At 30.4% G+C, this 25,720-nt stretch overlaps 2 protein-coding genes across 2 annotated transcripts; both read right to left on the reverse strand.

The window, feature by feature from the left end:
• Positions 1–6,805: 6,805 nt before the first annotated feature.
• Positions 6,806–8,430, reverse strand: LOC124824338 (uncharacterized). Its single transcript, XM_047296766.2, has 2 exons — positions 7,437–8,430; positions 6,806–7,122 (listed from the first exon to the last, which is right to left on the reverse strand). The coding sequence occupies exons 1-2, from the start codon at positions 8,335–8,337 to the stop codon at positions 6,809–6,811; spliced, it is 1,215 nt and encodes a 404-aa protein (XP_047152722.2). The 5' UTR covers positions 8,338–8,430; the 3' UTR covers positions 6,806–6,808.
• Positions 8,431–17,289: 8,859 nt separating this feature from the next.
• On the reverse strand, positions 17,290–23,486 carry LOC124824355 (protein PHYTOCHROME KINASE SUBSTRATE 4-like). Its single transcript, XM_047296787.2, has 3 exons — positions 23,470–23,486; positions 21,330–22,183; positions 17,290–17,345 (listed from the first exon to the last, which is right to left on the reverse strand). Exons 1-3 carry the CDS (start codon positions 23,484–23,486, stop codon positions 17,290–17,292), a joined length of 927 nt encoding a protein of 308 aa, XP_047152743.2.
• Between the last annotated feature and the right edge of the window lie 2,234 nt (positions 23,487–25,720).

Here is a 25,720-nt window from a genome sequence, read left to right on the forward strand (position 1 = left end):
TTTTTCTTTTTTTCCTTTTCACATTATTGTTCCAATTTTGATGATAAAATCATTCTTTGAAATTTCCAATATGACCATGTCCATGACCATTATCACTACCATGACCACAACCACCAAAAAAATGAATAAGATTTTGTTACACTACTTTCTAGAAATGAAGCGGAACCGATTGGACGAGTCTCATGATTTTTTATCAAAAACTCGTCATTTTGTTCAACCACAAAAAGACATGAAATTAATTAAGAACATTTTGTGAAAATCATTTTCATGATATTGTTGTTGCAGGAGCAAAATAGTTGTTCATATGCTTTATTTATTTCTTTAATGACATCACCAAGATTCATTATATCTAAATGTTTTTTAGCATTGATATCCAATATAAGTAATTCTTTTCCATGATATCAAGAGCCATAAATTCAAATTTTGCAATATTTGACATGCTTATAACTAACTCAGAAAATATTAATAATAATCATATTTCATGTAAGTGACTATAAAACTAATAAATCAATATGAATTAAAACTTCAATAACTCTATCAATATATAAAGAAAAAAAAATCACAGTAAAATGTGCAAATTGAGATTTCGGAATTTTAAAGCATGTTTAGAAAAATAAAACATAATAAATAACCTTTGTTACCTTATGAATAATAGAAAAGAAAGAAAGTTGATAATAGAGAGAAGAAGAAAAAAAGAGAATAAGAGAGAATGAAAAATAATTTATATTATTACTAAGAGGAAAAATCTTATTTATAGATATGAAATGTATGTTAAAGGATACCACTCAAGAGTCATAAATTCAAATTGCAAGGTTTGATATGTTTAAGACTAGCTTATAAAAATATTAATAATAATTATATTTCATTTATAAAAGTATAAAAATAATAAAATAATATTAATTTATAATAAAGAATGTAACATGAACTAAAAATTCTATAATTCTATTAATTATAAAGATAAAAATAAATCACTATAAAAGGCATAAATTAAGATTTCAGAATTTTAAAACATGTCCATAAAAAATAAAAACATAACATTGGTCGACTTATAAGGAATACAAAAGAAAGAAAATTATAATTTTGTTAACTAATTCATGTGATGACCTATTATAAAATATAAATTTGATAATAGAAAGAAGAAGAAAAAGAAAGAAGAAGAAAAAGAAAGAAGAGGAAATAAAGACTAATTTTATATGTATTATTATTAAGAATATTTTTTTTAAAATATTAAATACAACTCAAAGTATATCCCTTCAAGATTACAAATAATTAATAAAAAAATTAAATCTCATGAAAAGTAATCCATAATATAAATAAACGTAACAAATCAATCAATCATATAACTAATATAAGTAATTGTAACAAATTAAAAAAAAAACATTAATTCATAACAATTTTTGTATATTTTCTTTCCTATTCACTCGGTTTTTTTCTTGTGAGTTCTCGAGTTGGAATAGCATTAAAGCATTGTCCAAGCAATCATTTCTACAAGAAATATGGCCTAATACTCACGCCAAGTGGACAAGACCAATAACCAAAGCTATAGCTTAATCCTCCTGCACCCGTAGAATTACTAACCGCACTCCATATTTTTTATTCTATAAATCTTTTCCAAAACAAGATTTTTGAAACAAAAACTTTAATACACACTTTACAGAATACGTAAAATACATTTCACAAGGAGCTTTCTTAACATATATGATATCTTCGAAAATATATAAGATGCATATTTTTAGACAATTTTTCCGAATTCCTTAACCTAATTTTCTAGAAAAAAAAAACTTATCTTATTTTTTTCTTTTTCAAGTGCAGCGGGAATAGAAGACGGAAGGTAATGGAAGGTAACGGAAGGTGTAGTTGGAGGAGTATTTTTTTTCTTTTTTTTCTCTTAGTATGTAGGTGCATGTAGTAATCATGGCGTGCAGGAAGAAATAATCAAAGATATTACGTTGAGAACCAAAAAGGAAAATATTTATTCTTTTTTTTTTAGGTTTTCTTTGTTGGTTCATTGTCTCTTTATCATTAGAAAAGTTCAAAGGTGTATATTGAATTAAGATTTTGAAGATTTGACTTGAAAACAAATTGTTAGAAACCATTTTGGGGAAAGTTCAAAGTTGAATAAACGCATCACCATTACCATGTAAAAATTTTCAGACAATATATAAAATTTAAATTTCAAAGTTAAAAAAGTTTAATACTTTTTTAATATATATATATATATATATATATTAAAGAAAAAATATAATTTTTAACCTATATAGATTTATAATAATTTATTTTAAACTGTAGAAATTCAGTTTAAAAAAAATAAAAAATGATAAAATAAAAGGAACAAAAATTTAAAAGAAAATGTTGTTCGATCCTTCTAATTTTATAATATTACCAAATCTCATGTTACCAATACAATGTGATTGAAAAATAGGACATTTAAGTTTATGGACCTGTTAGATTTTCCACTGGGGCTTAACCTTTTACATCCCAGTAATTTTTGCAAGTTTCTTCCTACATCCTATTAAATTTCTTCCTGCATTCCATCATGTTTTTCTTTTTTGGAATATATTAAATCAATTTTGGAAACATTTTTTTTTAAGACACTCACCCACTCTGATTTTAAATAAAATTTTCTGGTGAGAAGAAATTTGATAAGTTCAGAAAAAAACCTGTCCTAATTTTGGTGTGTGGTTATTTTCCATTTATTCTGGAATGGAATTTTTGAAATATGTTTTTTATATTCTGGAAAGTCAATTCCAAAATGAATATGTAGTTAAAAAATTGAACAGAGTGAGGAAGAATTGGGCTTATCCTCTGAAATAATATGGGCCATAACTACGACTATTTGCCTGAGTTAGGGACAAAATCTGATGAGAACTTGAGGTGTATAATGATGTTCATGTCATTTTTCACCAAAGAAAAAAAAATACTGTGACATTTATGTCTTGGAATAGACCAAAAAACACCAAACAAAATGAGCTAAGAGCAGAGCATAAAATTAATAATGGGAAGAAATAAAAAGGAAAATATTTATTCCTTCTCTTTGTCTTTGCTCTTGCTTGGCCTGTGTCTGCTCATCACTGAAAAAGTTTCCAACTTCATATATTCAAATAGCTTTCACGGGAGTATTTCTCAAGTCAAATTAATTTAACACATGAAATTGTCGCCAAAACTCTAAAATAACTATAATATTTTACAAAAAAGTTTTACAAATGTGGTTAGCTTTCCGAATGTGAAAAATATAAGTTTAATTAAGTTTCAACTTTCTCATAAATTTAAATATTTAATTTAGTATTTAAAATTTTTATATATTTCAATTGAATGTTTGTCGTTTAATTTTTTAATTAATTGAGTGATCTAATTATTATCTTGTTTATTATCTTATTTATTTTATATGATAAATATAAAATGACAGTATTTTTATTGTTAAAACTTTTGGATAACAAGGACGCTCAAGTTAATTGTGACGATAAAGACAATTTTTTAGTATTTATAGTCATTGCAGAAGTATGTGATTTTGATATTAACACGTTTTTAACGAAAGTAATACAAGTTACAAATCTTAATATTATTTTATGTTAACTACATAATTTCATGTTTTTCTTAATATATGAAGACTAAGTAAGTAAGATGATAAGATAAAATAATATTTATTTTACTGTGAAAGAAATTAAACGATAAGAACTTAATTAAAAAATGTAAATATTTTAAATACGGTTAAACCAATTTTGTAGTTCCTATTTATGTGGCTTTTTTTTCAATTAGATCATCGTATTATCAGTTTTTCCAATTTAGTCCTTAAAAATAAAAAATTGACTCAATTGGGTTTCTGCCGTTAAATTGGGTTAATGGGGTTAAGTTTTTTATGACCTGACACCTTGACGTGATAAGTTTTTAATAAGTGGCATTAACATAAGTTTATATGTGGAATTTCATAACATTTTACATTTTAAAAATATGGATTTCTGAAATAAGAATTAAGGTTAAATCTAAAGATGAGGAATTAGGGATTTAGAGTTGATAAAAATCAAATTGGGAAGAGAGTCTTCTTATTCGAGATTGAAGACACAACAAATTTAGGATTGATAGGGTTGGAGATTGAAATGAGTTTTAGCGAGGTTTATTGTATGAAGTTCTCGCGAAATTAGGGTTCATTCACGTTCTGAATAAGAACAAGGTCATGATGTTCTTTGGACCATGGCGACGATGGAGATGGTTGAATGTAAGATAAATAATGTTTCTTTGGCTCTTGGAAGTAGTGTTTTTGATGGGTTGTTTTCATGTGTTTTACAGGTGATGATGAACTCTATTATGGAGCTTCCTTTTATCAAAAAAATGTCATTGATTTGGATCGCATGTGTACTTTGGGTTCAAGTGTGGATACGTACCACTACAGTCCTAAGAAATGAGCTCACATCAATGCCCCAGATATTTTTGAAACTCCATGGCTCAGGAAAGATCAAAAGCCTACGATTAAAGTTCTTCCTAATGAATGTGTTTTTGAGATTTTCAGACAGCTCTCTTGTGGCAAAGAGAGGAGATTGAAATGAGTTTTAGCGAGGTTTATTGTATGATGTTCTTGCAAAATTAGGGTTCACTCACGTTCTAAACAAGAACAGGGTCATGATGTTCTCTGAGCCATGGCGGCGACGGAGATGGTTGAATGTAAGATAAATAATGTTTCTTTGGCTCTTGGAAGTAGTGTTTTTGATGGGTTGTTTTCATGTGTTTTACAGGTGATGATGAACTCTATTATGGAGCTTCCTTTTATCAAAAAAAATGTCATTGATTTGGATCGCATGTGTACTTTGGGTTCAAGTGTGGATGCATACCACTACAGTCCTAAAAAATGAGCTCGCATCAACGCCCTAGATATTTTTGAAACTTCATGGCTCAGGAAAGATCAAAAGCCTACGATTGAAGTTCTTCCTAATGAATGTGTTTTTGAGATTTTCATACGGCTCTCTTGTGGCAAAGAGAGGAGCTATTGTTCCTGTGTATCTAAGTGGTGGCTCATGCTTATAAGCAGTATCTACAAAGCTGAAATTTACAAGTCTGAGGATCTAACTGAGGGATTTGATTACTGTGATGATGAAATGGCCTCGGTGGATGAGGATCTAGTTATCGAAGATGATGGGTACCTATCGCGATGTTTGGAAGGGAAGAAGGCAACTGATGTGAGGCTTGCGGAAATTGCAGAAATCCAATCTTATACATTTGAGAAGACTGGAAATGAACCCGAATTCCCATTTTAGAAATCCCTATTTCTAAAATGTATAATGTTATGAAATTCCAAGTATAAACTTCTGCTAATGCCACATATTAAAAACTTACCACGTCAAGGTGTCAGGTCATCAAAAACTTAATCTCGTTAACCCAATTTAACGGCAAAGACCCAATTGAGTCAATTTTTCACTTTTAAGGACTAAATTGGAGAAACCAATAATATGAGGATCTAACTGAAAAAAAACCACATAAATAAAAACGGCAGAAGTGGTTTAACCTTTTAAATACTCAATACATAAAAAACATTAATAAATACTAAATTAAAAATATTTAAATTTAGAAGAAACTTAAAATTCAATTAAGCCTACTTGTAAAAAATAGTTAAATATTTATTTTATTAGAGAATTAGGATCTAAATAAATAATGAAGACGAAGAAAAACAGGACTACGATAATCTTTTTTTTTATGATTTTTGTTCAGGTACATCTTATAGTCTTACATCGTTGGAACTAAGGTTAAGCTTGGTGTAAATATTTTTTTTTTATCTTTTGAAAGATCTTTTAAAAACAAAATCGTCGTAATGAAAAGTTAAATGTTATGTTATGAATCATTGATCAATAATTGATGAAATAGAGCAATTTTCAATTTTTTTTATAACAGAAAACGTTATGTTATGAATCATTGATCAATAATTGATGAAATAGAGCAATTTTCAATTTTTTTTATAACAGAAAACGGAAGCGTATATAAAATATTAGACATTAGGAACCATACAGATGGGTTTATGATCTTTATTCCCTAAAACATCTTAGGTTCTCTTGATTTTCACATACGAAGACTATGACCCCTTTTATAATATCTATCAAATATTTTTTTTAAGTTTTAATATTTTAATTTGATCCTCAACAAATTAAAATATTATTTATGATTTTTACACAATAATCTTTTCTTGATATATGTTTTTAACTACAATTAATTAATTAAATCACTATAAAATTAACTAATAAAATATAATAATTTTAACATATTTTAATAATTTATTATATATATTTATATGTGTGTGAGATTGATTAACTTATGTAATTTTTTAAAGTGTAACAAATTTTAGTTAACAAAAAAATCTCTATTCATAAAAAAAACATACTTTAAACACCTTTAATAATTTTTATTTTTAATTTAAAATAAAAATAATAAAAAAATTATTCAAATATCTTTAACCTTAAAACTTAGATTACGTAAATATATTTTTCTCAACTACAATTTAACCTCTATACGGTAAACCGCATGTATAATCATAAAATTACTATATGCGATAATACTTTAAATATAATGAATCACACACAATCAGACTTCGGAACAATTTCCGAGAAAAAATTGCGTGAACACTAATCCCAACTTCTTAATCAACTTTATTAATATTAATTTTCTGTATTTCGAGTTTTATTTAACATTGAAAAAATACCAAAACCTTTTATTGTTTTTTCTGGTCTTGACATTTGCTATTTAATAACATTAAAAAATGTTAGTTTGCTCCTGTTAGCATTTTTCAAAGTTTTAGTTATACTCTCTACCCATTAACATAACAAAATTCTCAAAATGAAAGTTCCACAAGTTCATTGACAAGCTGGTGTAGTAAAATGTCAAAAATTTTATGCTCATACTCCAAACAAATTTCGTCATAATTTTCACCCTCACACACGCGTTTTCTTGTGAAATCTGATTCTCTGAAATCATTTTCTGTAAACTTGCAAAGCTTCTCCCTTAATTCTGATAAACACTCTTTTTTCTGGTTGATGTCAGGGTAGGAACATTCTTTGTCCTTGCTTGCTCTGTCTCCAACATCATCATCCAATAAAAGTTCTGAAAATTCCCACTTTGTCTTTGGCTTTAAGTGCCTTCTGTAATCTACAATAATAAATGTATATACATCATTAAAATGTCTATATATCCTAACATCAATCCTAAAGCTGCTTTGTGGGGAACTAAATTCTAATACCAGACACTTTTTTTCTTTCTTCTTACCAAGGCCACACTTTGCTAAAGTGAATTATTATACTTAGAAATTTAAGATAAGTTATTATTTTTGTTGAAAATCGTGTCTTCATCTTTTATACAAGTCTTTTCCCGATTCATTGTTCATTAGAGTAAAATTTTCCTCTTATTATCCCTTAAAAGCATCCTATCTTCATTATGAAAAAACAAAGAATTCAGAGACAAACCTGGAAAATCAGGTCCATAAAGAAATGAGTAGTCATAGTCGCCTAGGACTGAGATTGCACTGAAATTCTCTGAGCTACATTCACTCTCTATCTCGTGTTGTTTTCTGGTATTCTTCAAACGTTTTGCTTCAGAGGGCACTTTCTTCTGCTTATTTGGCAATGTTGAGGTTGTTCTTAACCCACTAGGACCACCACCACTACCATCTTTTCTTCCATTACCACAACTCCTAGAGCATGCAGAAACTGGTGCCAAAGCTTTATCTTCATTGTGATTTCGAACCTTTGAACCATGCTTAAGAGGAACCACCCTAGGCTCATTCTCGAACTTGGAAAGTTGCCTTCTCTTTGTGAGGTTCCTCTCTTCTGTGACACCAACAATCTCCTTGTTCTTGCTTCCCTGCTTCTTTCTCTGTCTAGATTCTTCCAACCCCATTTCTTGAATCCTCGAAAAGGATCCAACTTCATGATCTTCACTCCCACTATCCCAGTAGAACACGACAAGATCGTGGCTTTTGCTTTTGTGCTGAAACGGTGCAGGAACCTCTCTGAATGATGCTGAGGTTTTCACTTGGTGATGGTTGGCTTGGCTGGTGTCGAACTTGAGCAAGTAATCCACAAAGTTGACTGACCTACTTCTGGGAACTGAATCTGGGGTGTCTGTGTTTGATACGAATTTGGTACTTGGCAGTGAATCAAGCCCCATTAGCCTTGCCACAACTCCTGGTTTAGTTGCATTGACCATTGCATCATTATTATGAGCATGCAGTGGTTCTGATGCATGTGGTTTGGTAATGGGGTCAGAATAAGGGTGCATTTGAGAGGTGTTTCCATTCTCAGCACAAAAGAGAAGGTGAAAGAAGTCAGAAAAACAACCTGGTTTTGCATGAGTTGGTTTGGCCATAAGAACTGTTTGAAAGTGTTATTTAGAAGAAAAGAGGTGGAGAAGATGGTGATTGAAAAGGAAGAGTGAGGAAGAAGGGTGATTTATGAGATGAGAAAAGTATGGAAGGTGTGAAAGGATTGTTGATTTCACATTAGATTGGAATGCCTTAAAGGAGACAAATTACTTTACCAGATTTATGAATACCAATAAATTTTAGTGACTAAAATTTCTAAAGATGCCATTTTAGTTCTTAAAATGGTCAAACACATATCATTTTAGTCTTTAATTTGATAATTTATTTCTGGTTCTAGAGGAGACTTGTAACATGGCTTGTATGGGACAAGAGAGGGACTGTGGATTGAAATTTTGGGCACGCCAAGGAAATTCATCTTCCAAACTCACATTTTGTGTCGCCTACTTTGACTAATTCTTGACTAAAGGAGATTCCTTTTATTTTATAATCTTAGAGACCAAAGTAATTACTATTTAGGTATAATGTAGAGATTCGTTTTTATGCTACCTCTTGCTTAAATTTTTCACATCATCAGCAAATCAGAAATTCTATCTGCAGCTGGGAAACATAACATTATTAGGAAAAATAGCTTGTCCTTAATAATTCTTCCTTTCAGAAAAAAACTGAGAATTCAACTTCAGAAATAAAAGTTTTACTGGAAAAAAAATATATCATGCTCCTATTATTCGATCATTTTATGTGATAAAAAAATTAAAATTTATGTAAAAAGAATATTTTGACCTTAACTTCATTCAAATAACACTACTAACAAATTTATTAATAAATTTATTCTTAAAAAATATCTCAAATGCTTCGAATGTTTTAGGAAAAAAATACATTTAATTGTTATTGGTTTCAATTCTTAAATGATGTAAAATTATTAGACATCTCATACTTTCTGATTCAAAATCTAAAAAAAAAAATGAATATTCATATTTAAAATCACTTTTACTTTCTCCTAATTTAAAGAAATGAGATTCATTCTTTAAAATAATTTTTTCATTTTCTTAAAAGTATTTGAAATTTCTTTTCCTTCCCATTGACACTAATATTTTAAGATAATGTTATTTTGCGTTTAAGTATTGTCCAAACATCAAAAAAGAATACTACTCTAAGTATATTACTTCAACATAATTATTACAAAAGTCAATAAAGTCTAGAAATCTAAGAAGATGTGTAAGTTGTTTTTCATTTTTCTTGTAAAGAATAATGGATAAATAGTGTTAAGTAAATAAGTATTAAATTTTATTTTATTTAAATTTTTGTAAGGGTTAAAGAAATTACATGTGCTTGTTATTTTAGTAAATCTCACCTGTATTCATTATAGCAAAAATAATATTAATGCAATTAATTTTGAAAAAATAGTTACATATTAATGTTAATTTTGCTTTTAATAAACACATATGATACCAATTAAAGACCAAACACATTTTCAATTACCTCAATCATTAATAAAGTTTAAACGAAATACATTATACTTATTACCTAAAATTAATTTCAGTACATAACATTCCTGTCCCAAAATATTAGCAATTGGAACTTTTTAAAAATATATAAACTTACTTAAATTTTCACCTCTCTCTTGTGGAAGAAATACCTTGTTTTAAATGCAGTTCTCTCCTTTATCTCAATAAAGAATGTATATAGTAAGAGATTGAGATTATTTTAAGAAAAAAAATTGGAAAAGGTGATATAAAAAATCTTAAAGAAGATGAAAAAGGTAAGTTGTAATTAATCTTGCTGAGACACATGGGTGTTGGGAAATGGTGATTGATTGCATGTCCTACTACCTTCCTAAGTTTAAATGTTGTTTCCGCCATTTAAGACATAGCTGCCGAAGTTGCTGACTTGATTCAACGACCACAATTTCATGCTTTTCGGCATTTCCAACAGACACATTCATATTCATACCAGAATTGCACCCACTTTCTTCGCTCTTAATTCTCTTCTTCACCAATGCTGCCAAAACAAAACAAAATCAACCCTATTTATGTTTTTCTCTCCAAAGGAATAAATTATCTTTTCACAATTTTTTTATAATAATAATAATAATAACTATTAATCGATTATTTATTAATATTATTATACTTCAGATCAACTAGTAAAACAAACTTCTTTGTAATGAATACAGTCTTACTTGCTCAAGTTAGACAATTTTGCTACAAAGGAATTTGGTCTAAAACCAAGTCTTCTTTTGAAAATTCCGTGCGAATGTAATGTTTTTATCCTGCGCATGTGTTTGTTGATGTGTTCTATATAAACGTGCTGCTCACAAAATTACAATACAGTGTTCAAACTGAATTGGTGGGTCCTTTTCCGTCCTTGCATTATGCAAGAACATGTTTTTTTTTTTTAATTCTAACTTTTAATGACGATGTTCGTACATAATGAATTTTCACATTCACTTGGTAAACTCTGAAGTACTCAATCATAAGTTTGTTAAATTTAATTTTTCATTTTTCTTCAAATGTTAATAAATTGAGAATTGTTTGTTGTTGTTCTTGCAGCCTATAGGTAAAATATTTACTACCATGTGGTGGTTACGTAGAACAGTTATCTTTGTTTCAGTGTAATCAATGCTCTATTATATTAATAAAATATAATTTATTAATTTGTTGTATATATTTCATTTTAGTGTATTTTTTATTATGAAAAGAAATTATTTGAGAAATTATAATATTTCACTTTGCCTACTCATTAGTTCACAGGTACATTGCTACATCAAGTTCTACATTGAATTATAAAAATTGATAAATAGAAAAAATATATTTTGTAATATTTTTATAAATTTAGTCGCTAAAAAGATAAAATCAGTCGCAAATATTATTGATCATCGAATTAACCACATAAATGACAACGAAAACTCTAATCACAAAACAATCAACTACTAATTTCTAAATCTGTCACTAAATAGTCACTACAATTATAATCGCTAATTGATCACTAAAAAATTAATCATCTTCAAGTATTGGAGACCAATTTAGCAACCCAAATTTAAGTCACTAATGTGATCAATAATAAGAACAAATTTTAATTTAATAAAATGGTTTTCGGTTTCTAATTCGGTCACAAATAAATATGATTTTTAATTTAATTAAAATATTTATTGATATCTAAACACTTATATTCAATTTTCTAACCTACTTATAAATACTACATATTTAATTATACTAAATAACAATAAACTCAATATATAATATAATGTAGTAAAAAGTAGTGTAATACATGGTCCAACATGAAAACCAAAATAAAATTAGTTCTAGACATGCAAGTTTTAACGTCATGATACAATTAAACTTAATTAATGTTCATGTGGACTACCATAAGTAGAATGGTATACTACATCATCTCCATTGCTATGAGGAATATAAGGGCCTCGCATAAGATTCTTCAATTGGATGTGTTATAAACTAAGTTTCATATGCTCTTCTTGTCGGTGTATGTGTTTTTTCTGTTGATCATGATCTTGCATCAATTGCGTCATCTTTTCTTGAAATATCTTGTCCTTAGCTTTTGGTTCACCGTTTAATTTTTTAATAGTTTCACACATATTTTCTATTTCATGAACCACTAGAGCTTGGATGGTACTAAAGTGACCACATGTATAAGAAGTAAACTTTTTACTCAACACACAAGTTCATTCACATTCATTCCCTTTATTTCCACCTTCAACAACAACAAAGTATTTTTCATTGTCATCAATGGAGGTAATTAGGAGAGTTTTTGTGAAGAATATCCTTCAAGTATTTGATGTTGTTGGGCTTGTTCTCGGCATTGGTTATATTTCTCCTAAAAATGAATTCAAATGTGATTGTTGTGAAGAAAACATGTAACGAATATTAAATTATGACTTAAAGTTTAAACACACCCCAAGATCATGGGTATTATGATTGACTCATTCTCTAGTCTTTAATTTCTTTGTTCTCTCTAAAACCTCTCAAGCAGTTGGTGATCGTTCTAGCTCCATAGTCTACATATACAAGATAAAACTGAACACCCAAGTCTAATATATTGAATTTGACTTAAAAATATAGAAAATATAAAAATATAATAAGATTACCATTTTCTCAAAGTGAACTGCAATAAATATGGAATCACCACAATATGTGTTAAAGTTATCTTCTCAATAGCTCGATTTTCCTTGGTAGTGACACTCTTGTTCTAGAAATCTATAGAACTCTCCAATGTAGGTCCAAGGTTTTTCGAATATTTGGTAGAATCCAAGTCCCTTTGTCCTAACTAATCCTATTTTTTTTCATTATATTTTTGGAAATACATATGCCTTTTGCATCAAAAATGAATCTTGTGACTTGCTCTTGCTCCATATCCCACTATACATTCTTGATGAAAAATTAGTTAGGAAACATAATAGGAAAATATAATGGTAATGTAACTATTATAGAAATTACCTTACACTCTCCAAATCATTTATCTTGAAGGTCAATACGAAATTTCTTCTAATTAGGACTGGGTTCAACAAAGTAATGATTGATAATGCATGATATTATAGTAGAAAGACCATTTGTAGATATAAAAATGCGTCCAGACACATTGTCAAAATAATCACATATTGAAGAATACCAAATAAATTAAATTTTATTTACTTTCCTTTTTCATCATGAAGCCATGACATTTGATCAAGTGTTTGAACCTTGTATACAATTATAGGCCTCTCTCAACACATAAACCCTAACAGTATCACTTCCCCAAATGTAGACACAAAATGTATACAAAAACCAAAACTTACCCTTTTAGTTTTGAACAACCAAACACGGTCGAACCATGGAAATTTATTTTAAACTAACAGGTTCAATTTACACAACGAGAAAATTGTACCTTAAGTGTGTATTATCTCAAAACAAGACCAACTCATCTAATTGACACTCTATAGTCTTGGTTTTGAAGTTTAATTAAATAACATAAAATGAAGAACACTCTAAGTATGGAAAGCTAACTCCAAAACTAGAAAAACACTTAGCAAAACAAATAAGTTAAAACATCTAAGGAAATAGAAAAATTCAGAACCTACATTGGAAAAGAAACTACACAAAACTCAAAAGCTCCAAACATAGAAAAACTTTGGAAAACATCTAAGTCTTAGGAAATAGAAAAACATCTAGGCTAAAACATCCAGACGCATGGTTAAACGTTGTTTTGTCTAAAGCGTCTAAGAGAGATTGAGTTAAAACGCTTAATAATGCTCATAATACCTAGAATAAGAATTTAGCTTCTCTCGAAAACAAAATAGGTCAAGACAATGTCTTTGATAAAACATGTTAAAAGACTTAATGATTAAAATGTGTAAGAAAGCTTAAGCAAGTTAAACGTTATCTGTCTAAAAAGAGACAAAAGTTAAAGAAGCGTTTACTTGAGTAAACGATGCCATAAGCACCTCATCTTTGATGAAGTATATATCTATGCTTGGTATCTTCAAAGAAAAGAACTTAAATGTAAAATGTCACTTAATGGTAGGAATTCAAAAGCACTTTGTTGTTCTGAGAAAACATTAAATGACATTTAGTGCTTAACGTCAAAAACAACGAAAGCAACATCTGATAAACTGATTATAAATCAAAATCAGATCAGAAGTAGGTAAAAGGAATTACATTCATGGAATGATAGAAAACAACAATATTAAACTTGTTAAGAAACAAACCTCAATGAAGTAAAACACTAAAAGACTTTCAAGCTAAAGTAATAACAAGACACAAGAAAACACAAGAATCCTAAAATAAAATATAAAACAATAATAACAAATAGATCCTCTATATATGTATTTGTCTTATGTAGGACAATCACTACGAATGTTCATGTGGTTACCAAAATGAACGTTGAGAAAAAGACAAAGAAGAGCGATGTTTAGATTATCAAAAGTTGTGCGAAAAAGACAAGTCAAAATCACTTTTGTTAAAAGCTCTGAAAAGCACACCTACTTTGACAAATTACACCATCCTATGAATGACATCAGCACCAATAGCCAGAAAGCACAAATCTCCAGACAAGCTTCGTCAAACAGTCATATTGTTAAATCTCAAGACAAGCATTGTCACAACGATTATATCCTCAAGGTGTACAAATAGAAGACTAGAAGAAAGAAGAAGATGAGGAGGAAGAGGAGAGAAAATATGAAGATATGAAGATATCTCATCACCTATTGAGTGAGGAAATCTCTTTAAGCTATCAATGCTAAATAACTCTTATTAGAGAAAAGGAGAAAGAGAAGAGCTCAAGAAAAGAAGAACATTCTCGAGCTTCATCAGAATATCCACTTGAAGAAAGAAGAGAGAATGATAAAGTGAAACACATAAGAGAGTCTCTCAAAAGCTTTATTGTAATATTTGTTTGTGTTTATCACATGAGAGAAAGGGAAAGAAGAGAAAAGAAAGCATCCCTCTAGTACTTCAATGTATTACATGCTTACTTGTGTAAGGAGAGAAAAATAGAGAGATGAGAGAAACACCTACAAATGTTTAGACTATTTTGTACTGTAATCAAATCCTCTCTATGAGAGTTATGGTCTGAACGAATTGTAAGTAATCCATGATTTTAATTATGGAGAGAATCAAAACACTTACAACTTAACTCTGAAAGGTTAAGGAAATCTAGGTGAGGTCGTCTAATACCATGAGTGGTGCTAATACTCAACTAATCTAGGATAAGTGGAGGTTATTCATTGATCAAGGATACTAGGAGTGGTGAAGAATAATGCACAATCAGGAGTGGGTGAAACTGAAATGAAATCTCGGCGGGTTGCTAAGTACTAGAAGTGGTGCGAATACTCAAGGAAATCTTGGCGGCTTGTTGAGTACGAGAAGTGTTGCAAATACTCAATTGATCTAGGTTAACTTGAGGTTATTCGATGATCACGGATACCAAGAGTAGTCAATAATAATACACAACCAAAATTGGGAGAAACTAAACTAGACCTAGTTTCTTAGTGGTACTTAGAGCGTCTACGAATACTAAGAGTGGTAAATAATACTACGCAATCAAGAGTGAGTTAAACTCAATTGTACTTCATTGAATATCTAATGGAACCTTCTAAATTAACTTAGAACAGAATTGAACATAGCCTTAACAAGTGAACCAGTATAAAACATTATGTATGTTTTAATTTGTTGATAAACGATGTAGTCTATTAACTTCTCCTATATTCTCTTTGATATTATGGCATACACTATTTAAGACTACTGCCTACGTTCAATCTTACAATGAGTTGGTTAAGTAAACAATCTTCCTAGGATTGTGTTTACGAACTTAACTTACCAACTTATAAGTGTTACGTACATCATGATCAAAATCCAAGTTGTGGAAAAGTTGGGAAATACTATTCAACCCCTCCTTCTAGTGTTTCTCTGCACCTTCATATTCTCTACATCAAAATCCTTCCTTTTAAGTGTGTCATTCATTCCTGTAAGTAAAAATGTTTAGCCAAGAAAAGAGACTTATTTTCTACTCTGAAAGTGTGGAATAGGAATGACTAATTAAACAAGACACCATTAACGAGAGATGTGATTGGTGCCATAGTTGATTGCTTGAAAATTTAACATAAAGAAAAAGATTGCACATAAACATACATCAAAAGAAAAAAGAATGATTGTGGTAATGATACAGAAATATAAGGTACTGGGAATGAAAAAAAGAATTTGTGTAACACAAGCAAGTTGTGTTTCAAACACTGACCACAAAAATGAGCATATGATGGGACAAGAGTTGTCAAGGTAAAGGAAAATGATGACCAAGGTAGGGTTTTCCACAAAATGATAGAGCAAGTGTGACACAAAATGGATTTGGAGGCAAATTGAAAATCATTTAATTTGGGGAGCAAGCTAATTTATCCACTGAAATATATGCAGTCGCTAATTTGGCCACTGAACATTATTTAGTCTTAGTCTCTTAATTGAAGAAGAAATTATACTTATATTTAGACATCGAAACTACCAACAACTATTTTTTCACTGAAACAAATTTGATTGCTAATAAACCACTTTATTTAGTGGCTAAAAAAAACAATTTGTTCTACTTTTCACAACTATTGATTTAGTGATTGATATTTTGCCACTAATATTTTTTGTTATTATTTCAATCATTATATGAACTAATATCATTAACATGTCATTCAGTTGTTGTTTCAGTGACTATTTTGATGTTGGTGTAAATCTAAGGCTATTTCAGTTACAATTTACGATCACATTATTTTAGTAGCTAAATATTTTTTTTTTCTTATAATAAGTTTTTGTAACATCCCAAAATATAGCATTAAACTATATAATAGTCATCACAGATTTAATATAATAGATAATTTATAGACAGGAATATAAAGTGATATTTACAGTCATCCAAAAAAACCATAAATTTAAACTTTATATACAATATAGTTGTGTCAAAACTATATACAAGAATGGTAGTTTCAACCACCAAAAGAAGACACATCTAAAATAAATGACTATTGATCTATCTATGCATTAGGGACGTCTCCATCAAGAACCTGCTCCACTTTCACCTCATCACCTTCTGTTCACACCCACTAGATGATCATAGCCAAGATTTAAAGCACAAGCACATACAAACAACACACAAACACAAGGGTAAGTTAGATACAAAACAAGTCATATAGCATTTAGAATAATACGTAGATGAATCACATATAACATACATCAACCCACACATCCTAATATACAAGGGCCTAGACTGACTATCCGAATTTAGATTGAATGTCGAGCTATGGCGGGTTGCGCACTTGTGATGTCCTCAACTACTTTACAAAGTCATTACCAACGGGTTTCACCCTACCACACTCACAAGGTTAGTTTGTTCCACGCCTTGGATCATACTAGAAGAACCGAAGACTAAGACCTCCTACTACTCTCACCACATGTGTCAATCTTCTCTACTTGAGAATGAAAGATCATTAGAGTGTCAAGATAACCCCCAAGACTGGGCTTCCTGCATTCATACTAATGATACTTGAAACCAACACCAAGAAGTTCCTCCTTGGAACTCATATCCATACCTTTGAAACCATTAAGATCACTTCACATTCACATAGTATACCAATACATGAGACTACTGATAATACAGTAAAGAACTAGAAACACCCTTACAAGTTATCAGAAATCATACAATAACACAATTTTCTTTAGCAACTTGATACTCACACTAGGCAAGGAAAACAACTTTGAAACCCTCACCAACACCTTTGGAAGGGTCCAAAACCTTCAAAACAACTTAAAGAAGTCCAAAATTGATATCCGGAATCTCGAATTTGAGATCCCTTAATTGAAAAAAAACAAAACAAAAGTTGGTCGAGTGGCACTTAGGGGCGCCATACCAGGTTTTAAAATTCACCTATTTTGACATTGGGTACCTTTTATACAAGTTTAAATATTTCCTAAACACTCTTAGGCACTAAGATACCTATGAAAACATGTCTCTATCTCAAATTGACCACTCAACACCCCAAATTACATATTCTAAACTACTTAAACTCAATTCTACCACTCCATACCTAAATTTCAGCAAAACAAAGGTTGAGATAAGTGCTAAATGACTCATATGCTAACCACAAACTATCAAAACCTATCCCAACTCCTTACTTCAGAATTTCACTCCTCAAAACCCCTAATATACACTTAAAACCTTACAAAACCCCTTCATGGAACCATATCTAATTCTTCAACAGATTATCACTAACTCACGATGTTAACAACTCACAAATAACATGTAATCAGACCTACAATACCAGTTTTCTCCATCCAAACACTATTACTCAAAACTGCCCATTAATACCTTCATTTTTAACCACCAAAAACTCAAGTCTTTTTCTACTATTTAAGCCTTGCATCATATTCCAATCAGAAATACAACTTCATAGCACATCAATCATGACACCAATAAGATCAATATTACCTCATATAAATCATTCAAACATCATGTTATCAATATTCATTATCTAAACACCATACTTACTAGAACAATATTACTATTACATTCACATCATATTGTCACTCATAAATATACTAAACATACACCATAAAAATAATCTCAAGAAAGGACTAGCTTCTCTTACCTAAAAACTCTTCTCCTTCATGGTAACACCCAACATCGCGAGACGTCAGAAGAAAACTCTCTTTGAAACACTAACCCCCAAATCACCACAAATCAGAAAGAGAAAAGAAACTCAAAATTCAAACCCTAAAGCGATCGTGAAAAACACTGTATCTGAGTCATTGGAAACTCACCGTGAAAATGTCGAAACTCCGCCATCGCAAAGAAAACCTCGTTGTCACTGTACCCACAAACAGAAACAGTTGCGCCGCGAAGTGGAATGAGTCTCCTCCTACTGCTCCTTTACTCTCACGCCTACAACCTACTATAAATAACCCTAGGATTTTCAAAGAAATGATAAAAGAAAAAGAGGAAAGTGATAAGAGAAGAAGAAAGGAAGAAGAGTGACGGAGAAAAAGAAAACAAAGAAACAGTCCTTACATTTTATGTTGAAAGTTTTGCGATTCAACTTAAAAATTGACATTTACATTATCGTAAGTATTAAATTTTACATAAAACTTTAAAAGCATTAAACATAAACCAAAATACCTTATTGTGTTTCTTCTTCATTGTGTTTCTGGAGTGTGATTATTTTCCTTTTCTCTTCCTTTTCATTTTTCTTCTTTGGTAGTTTTTTTTATGTTTATAGAAGTTTTGAAGGTTAATTTTGTGATTTAAGTTGTTAATTATGAGTATTCTGTGACGGTGGATTTTTTCTCTGTTTGTATTGGAATATTAGGGAATCCAAGTAGGTTATTGAAGTGGTCTAAATCTCCAATTTTTAGATTATACATATAATATTGTTTGATTTAGCTTGCATAGTATTTCAATATTGATAAATGATATATATAATGATGGTTAAAATTTAATTAAAGTTGCAGTAAATGTTTCTATTTTGTTCACTATGTAGGAAATAAATTTTTGGATCTTGATCACCCAACATATATTATAACGATTATAGTTCGTCTTCTTTCTCACTTTTAGCCCACAAATTGTCAACGTTTTTTACTTTCTCTTCTCTAATTATGTGAGTTTGTATCTATGACTTTATAGCAATGCTCCAATCATCTCTTTCCTTCTCTCTCTTCTTCGTTTTGCATCTTATAACTTTATTGCATTCGTGTGTTTCTTTTTACAAGTTTTCATTTTTCTGTTAAAGTTTAATTCGTGGTTGATTTTGAAAATTTCAGTCATAAGCAATGCATAAATGTGTCCATACAAAACGTTGATGGTTGATATTTAAGTTTTTAGAAAAAAAAATTGAAGTAGACTATTTCAATTATTTTTTTAGAAATTTTAAAATCTTTGAAATTGTAAGGACTAAATATTGACTAAATTTTTTTAATTGTTTAAAATTAAAAAGACTAAATTAATATATATTATTATTTAGTCTTGTATTTTTATTGGAGTTTTCAATATATCTAGATTTGAACATCTGGAACATAGATTAAACACAACTTCTTGATAATAGGGAACTAATTTGGTAGGATAATATTTATACCAGCTCACATACTATAGTTTGATAACATATTTAATGAATGAGATTTCAAATATACGTTATATTTGAATAACTATATATACTTTGAACATAAATTTTCTTTAAAATAATATTTTATTATAATTTAAAAATTATGAAATTGTATATTTAAAATTATTTATTTTATGAATTATTAGTATTATTTTATTAACACGAATCATGGTTAAGTTAAAGTGCTAAACCTTAAATGGTGACTTGATCATATTAATAAGCAGTCTGATTTAAAAGTATGGGTTCTGCTAATTAGTGTCTAAAAGATACTGTTAAGAATAATTAATAAACATTGAATTTTACAAAAAATTATAATTAAGTGTGACATAAATAAATTTTTAGCTCAGTAATCATTAATGCAGTTTTATTTTATTTAGATAACAAAAATGCCTATAAATGTTATACAATTATCACTGATAATTAATTTGATGTATAATAAAAAAAAGTTAAAAAATAATTAAATAATAAAATAATTTAACGTTGTACCGTTTCTTTTTTTTTTTAATTATTTATCATGATCATTTTAATGTTACTAAAAATTAAAATATAATTAAACGTAAATAAATAAAAAGCTTAAATTAACAGAGAAATTAACAAAGGAAAATTAAAAATATAAACAACTCTGTATATCGAGTAGTAAATTGTTAAACATCTAAGTTTTACTAAAAAACAAAAAAAAAAAAGGTATATTTTTCTTTAAAAAATCTATTATATAAAATTATATTATTTTAATTAATAAAGTTAATTATTCCGTATTTCAGTGGAATCAAGAACCATTAGTTATAGCTTAAACAGTATTTTGATTGCATTAGTTAGCATTCTCCTAAATGTATTGCTTAAAACATACTTTTAGTTTAATCAGATTTAAATTTGTTTAATTAATAATATATGATTTTCAAATCATTGTTAGATCAGCTTTACAAACTAAAGTAAATTTAGACATTTTAAAATTTAAAACTTTTAAATACTTATATTTTGCCATCCTTAAAATAATTTAAGTTAATTTAATTTTACACAATATTTTTATTTTGTAAATGTATGTTTTCATTCGATAAGAAGATAATTGGCTCAAATAGTTAATCTTTGGTTTAATACCTCTTTTGGTCCCTCGAAAGGGGACAAAAGTTCAATTCGGTTCCTACCTTTTTTTAGAAGTTCAATGTGGTCCCAACTTTTGTAAAAAGTGTGCAATCAAGTCCTTTTTGGAAACGGCGTTGAGTTTTTAACGGAGCATCTGATAGGGTGGACTGAAGTTAGCTACGTTGCTGTGTGTGGGTAATACGTGGCTGTGAGAGGGTAAATGTGATAATATTACTGAGGTTAAGAAATCAGAAGTTAGGGTTTGAGTTGTAGAGAAATTGGTAATTTGGGATTTATCATCGTGGAGGAAGTGTGTTGAAATCTGAAGCGCGAATTGGATACCGGAAATCTGAAGCTCAAATTGGAACGAGAAGTTCAGCGGCTTCGGCGATGGCTCGTCTGGGGGCCGGAACACATCTAACGAGTCGCGCGGCGGATCTTTCTCTGCGACGTTGTTTGCGACTTTTAGTTTTGTTATTGGATTGTTAGGGTTTAGCACGGGGAAAGTGAATCCCTCGGTGAACGGTACTCTCACTGAGCTCGTAACTCTATGAGAGTTGGAATTGTGAAACCGTTGCGATTTCGCTGCCGCAATTGTTGCTGTTACCGGTACCGGTAGCGATGCTGGTGTTTCATTCAGAATCCACTTATTTGGTGTGATGTGATTAGTAACGTTGTGATGTTCGTAATTTCTTTCTTGTTGTGATATCTGAGATTTGGATTCTTGAGCTGATTCTTTGATTTGAACTAATTTTTTCCCCGTGCAAGGACATTTTCTCCTAAGGAGCCAAATGGATTTGGAGTGTTTGGGGTTTCGAAGGCTTTTAGGGTTTTGCATTGAGACAGGGATTGCACCTGGAGGGTGAGACAACAGCCCCGTTTGGCTGTTCCAACTGGCTTCTGAGGAAGCCGTTGGAGTTGCCGCGTGGAATGAGCGTGCTCTGTAGTTTCTGATGTGGGCGTAGCCGTCCACAGATGATGAAGCAGAGGAGTATCTGGTGGTTTCTGTGGCGATGACATCACCTCTCTCTGGAATTCGCTCCATGGGAGAGACTCTGCTCATGTTAACCTTTTGAATGTTATTGGTGTTGTTGCTGCTACCATCATCGTTGAAGTATTTGTGAGCATCGAATATGCTAAGCTCAGAGATGGCGTCTTCAACAGAGATGGCATCGAATATGTTATTGGTGTTGTTGCTGCTCCCAAATTACCAATTTCTCTGCAACTCAAACCCTAACTTCTGATTTCTTAACCTCAGTAATATTATCACATTTACCCTCTCACAGCCACGTATGACCCTCTCACAACCACGTATTACCCACACACAGCCACATAGCTAACTTCAGTCCACCCTGTCAGCTGCTCTGTTAAAAACTCAACGTCGTTTCCAAAAAGGACTTGATTGCACACTTTTTACAAAAGTTGGAACCACATTGAACTTCTAAAAAAAGGTAGGACTGAATTGAACTTTTGCCCCTTTCGAGGGACCAAAAGAGGTATTCCTTAATCTTTTATCGGAAAAAATATTACATTATGCTTTATTGCTACAACTTTTAAGAAAAATATTATAAGAAAAAAAAAGTTGAATAAAACACCTCTTTACTCTTACATTCCCGTTTTATTTAGATAACTCACTATACAAATTATATTTATCTATTTATATAAATACTCATTAAATTTTAGTCTAAATACTAGGATGAATAGCATGAATCTAAGAAGGTTCGAAGTACCGTAAAACCTAATTTATTAAAGAACTTATGAGATAAAGATATTAGAATGTCAATTTTTTATTTTAATTTCCTAATAAGACGACGGCGTTTCTGGTGGTCAACGAAGATATGTGGTCATCATCTTTTACCTTAGTATTTTAGTCGTTAAACTCGTGCTATTGAGATTAAGCATTAATTAAAAAGAAGTGGATATTAAAAAACTCAAAAAGAATGCATGCATATTAAATTATATTTGATTCTTAGCATTGTGTTCAAGTTTTTGTTCTTTTGAATGCCATTTTTTAAATTGAATTGAAAAAGTTATCCATCTATCTGTCTAATTCCCACTCACACGTAATCCACCAAAAATTAAATACGGAATTTAATTCTTAATGGCTGCTTCTAACCTTGTGCCTACACATTAATAGCCGGCTTCAAAGGATTATCATTTTCATTGCTTTTACTTATTTTAAATATGATTAATAAAATTGACTGATTTTTTTATTTATGTAAGTTTAGTTTTTTTATTTATTGGTTTGGTTTAAGAGGTGAAGCTTAAGTCTTCTTTTACAAAAGGTTTCTAAGATTCAAACTTAGGTCAAAGTTTTTTCTTTAATCTTCTCTTTATCACTTTATCGTTTGTTCAAGCCGAAATGTTATATATAGAAAACACTTTGATCTAAAGTTAGTGTTTATCCCAATACTTTAATAATAAATATGTAGTAAAAGTCAACAACTATCTGCGATTATTAATTGAGGGCTTCTCCCTATACCTCACTAAGTTCACCATGTACCTAACAATTCTTTTGTAATTCCAACTGTACCATGTCAGTGAGAATATTTTGGTTTTATAAAAAGTCAACCCATCCACTACAAAGAAGAAACCTTCCTCTGCCGCATCTCACGTTTGAAACTCTATACCCTCTTCTGGACTCTTTCTTGCACTTCTCCCCTCCTCCCCTCCTCCCCTCCTCCCTCCTTTTTCACCATTTTTTTTAACGTGGTGAGTGTTCTTCCTTTCCCCTCCTCCCTGTTTTGTTCACTGTCCATGTTGGTGTCGTGGTGAGTTGTAGTATGTATCTTCTTCTCACAAATTTCACGTACATCAAGCTTAGATTTTTCTGGCATCCAAGTTAGTTATTTTGATCTCCTTATTGTTAGAGTATATGATGCATGATGGATTGGTGTGGGAAAAAAATATTTTTTTGTATGATAGAATATATTTTTGTGCTTGATTTTTGGTTGATATGCACGTTTGACCATTGTTTTTCTGCTTGATCTGGGCTAGAACTGGGAGCCCATGCTTAACCGCACTTGGAATTGCAGTTAATGTCCGCCGCACTTGGAAGTGCGGATGAGGGTGGAGCCGCAATTGGATTTATGGCTGATGGTAACCACAGTTGGATCTATAGTTGGGTTTTCAGAGTTACATGGCCGGTGCACTTGGAAGTGCATATGTGGGTTGTCCGCAGTTGGATTTGCTGCTGAGGCTAACCGCACTTGGATCTGCGATTAGTTGCACATGGAGTTGCGGTTTAGGGTTATTTTTTCTGGTTTTGTTTTTTTGTTAATTACGTTAGTATATTTTATTTTTTAACAATTTTTATTTTTGTTTGTAAAATTTTATATTTATATATTATGCAATTTTAATTTTTATGTTAGGTTTAAATGTTAAATAAAATGTAATATATTTTCGGAGTATAGTATGAAATTTTTTATTTGTTTGTTAATTTTTTTTGAGATTGTTGTTTTTTTTATTTTAAATTTTATATTATTTATTATGTATATAATTTTATTTAATTTTTTTATTTTTGTTTATGAATTTGTAATTTTGATTAAATTATTTATTTAATTAAATAATTATTATTATCCCTAAATTTTATTTTCTTACATATTATTTTTTTTCTTATTTGTAATTATTTAAGTAATTTTTTTGTTATTTTATTTATTTCTTTATTATTTTATTATTAATTTTTTATTTTTTGATTATTTATTATTTGTTTCAATATTTATTATTATATAATTATTTATTTTTTTGTACACAATATGTAAATAATATAATTGGTTAATAGAAATTGTTAGAACTAGAGGTGCATCATCTTATCGTGGTGAGGCTTCATCCTCTCGTGGTGAGTCATCATCTTTATCACATGATGAAAGGAGACGACCTACGACATCTGCTCGTAAAAGACGCGTAGAAGAATATCGCGTGGACGTCATTGATGAGCATGATCATGAGGAGCAGGGGGAGTTTATACAGTAGGGACATGGTGAGGATGATTATGTTGAGCATGAGGATGTTCAACATCAGGATGACTATAGTGAGGAAGAAGATGAAGATGAAGATGATGGATTTCCAGGAGGTCCACGTGACACCTCCTTACTTACACATTATACCCAGCATGTTGCATTTGCCATATAGCAAGGCCGGGTTAATTATCAACCAAAATGTTAATTGTTCATTAATTTTTAATTTATTTTTGTTATATAATTTTGTATTTTTATGTAGGATCGAGGGGAGATCAAAGTGATGTCCCATGGTAAAAAATTGAAGCATTTTAGAATGTACCATGAGGCCATTGAGCGTTATATCTCCATGTCGGGGTTGGCTTACTTAGTCAACCTATCATATAAGTATGTCGATCATGGATTAATCCTTTCCCTTACGGAGATGTGGCACCTAGAGACTAATACTTTCCACCTCCCGGTAGGAGAGATGAGTGTCACATTAGATGACATTCATAATCTGCTCCACCTACCTATCATGGGGCAATTTTGTGAGGTAGAGGAGTTAGAGTATGATGAGGCTCGATATCATCTTATGGACTTGCTTGGCGTCGACTGCGCCAAAGCTTCAGCTGAGATGAAAGCGTCACGCGGTCAAAAAGTTAGGCTCAACTGGCTCCACGAGGTCTACCAGGAGTGCATTGAGCAGGAGCTTTGGGAGTGCACTGCTCGGGCCTACTTGTTGCATCTACTTGGGTGCACAATATTTACGAATAAGAGTAGGACATTGATTCGGGT

The sequence above is a fragment of the Vigna umbellata genome, chromosome 3 (genome assembly GCF_029865625.1).
Source record: "Vigna umbellata cultivar VRB3 chromosome 3, Vumbellata_1.0, whole genome shotgun sequence".
Lineage (NCBI taxonomy): Eukaryota > Viridiplantae > Streptophyta > Magnoliopsida > Fabales > Fabaceae > Vigna > Vigna umbellata.

What these genes read in the sequence shown, in the direction of transcription:
- LOC124824355 (XM_047296787.2), bottom strand. An exon ending in ATTTGAGCTTCAGATTTCCG is followed by an intron (nt 17,346 to 21,329) that starts GTATCCAATTCG and finishes ATGGTTTCAAAG; the next exon opens with GTATGGATATGAGTTCCAAG.
- LOC124824338 (XM_047296766.2), bottom strand. Translation starts at nt 8,337, where the DNA reads ATGGCCAAACCAACTCATGCAAAACCAGGTTGTTTTTCTGACTTCTTT. An exon ending in TTATGGACCTGATTTTCCAG is followed by an intron (nt 7,123 to 7,436) that starts GTTTGTCTCTGA and finishes TTATTATTGTAG; the next exon opens with ATTACAGAAGGCACTTAAAG.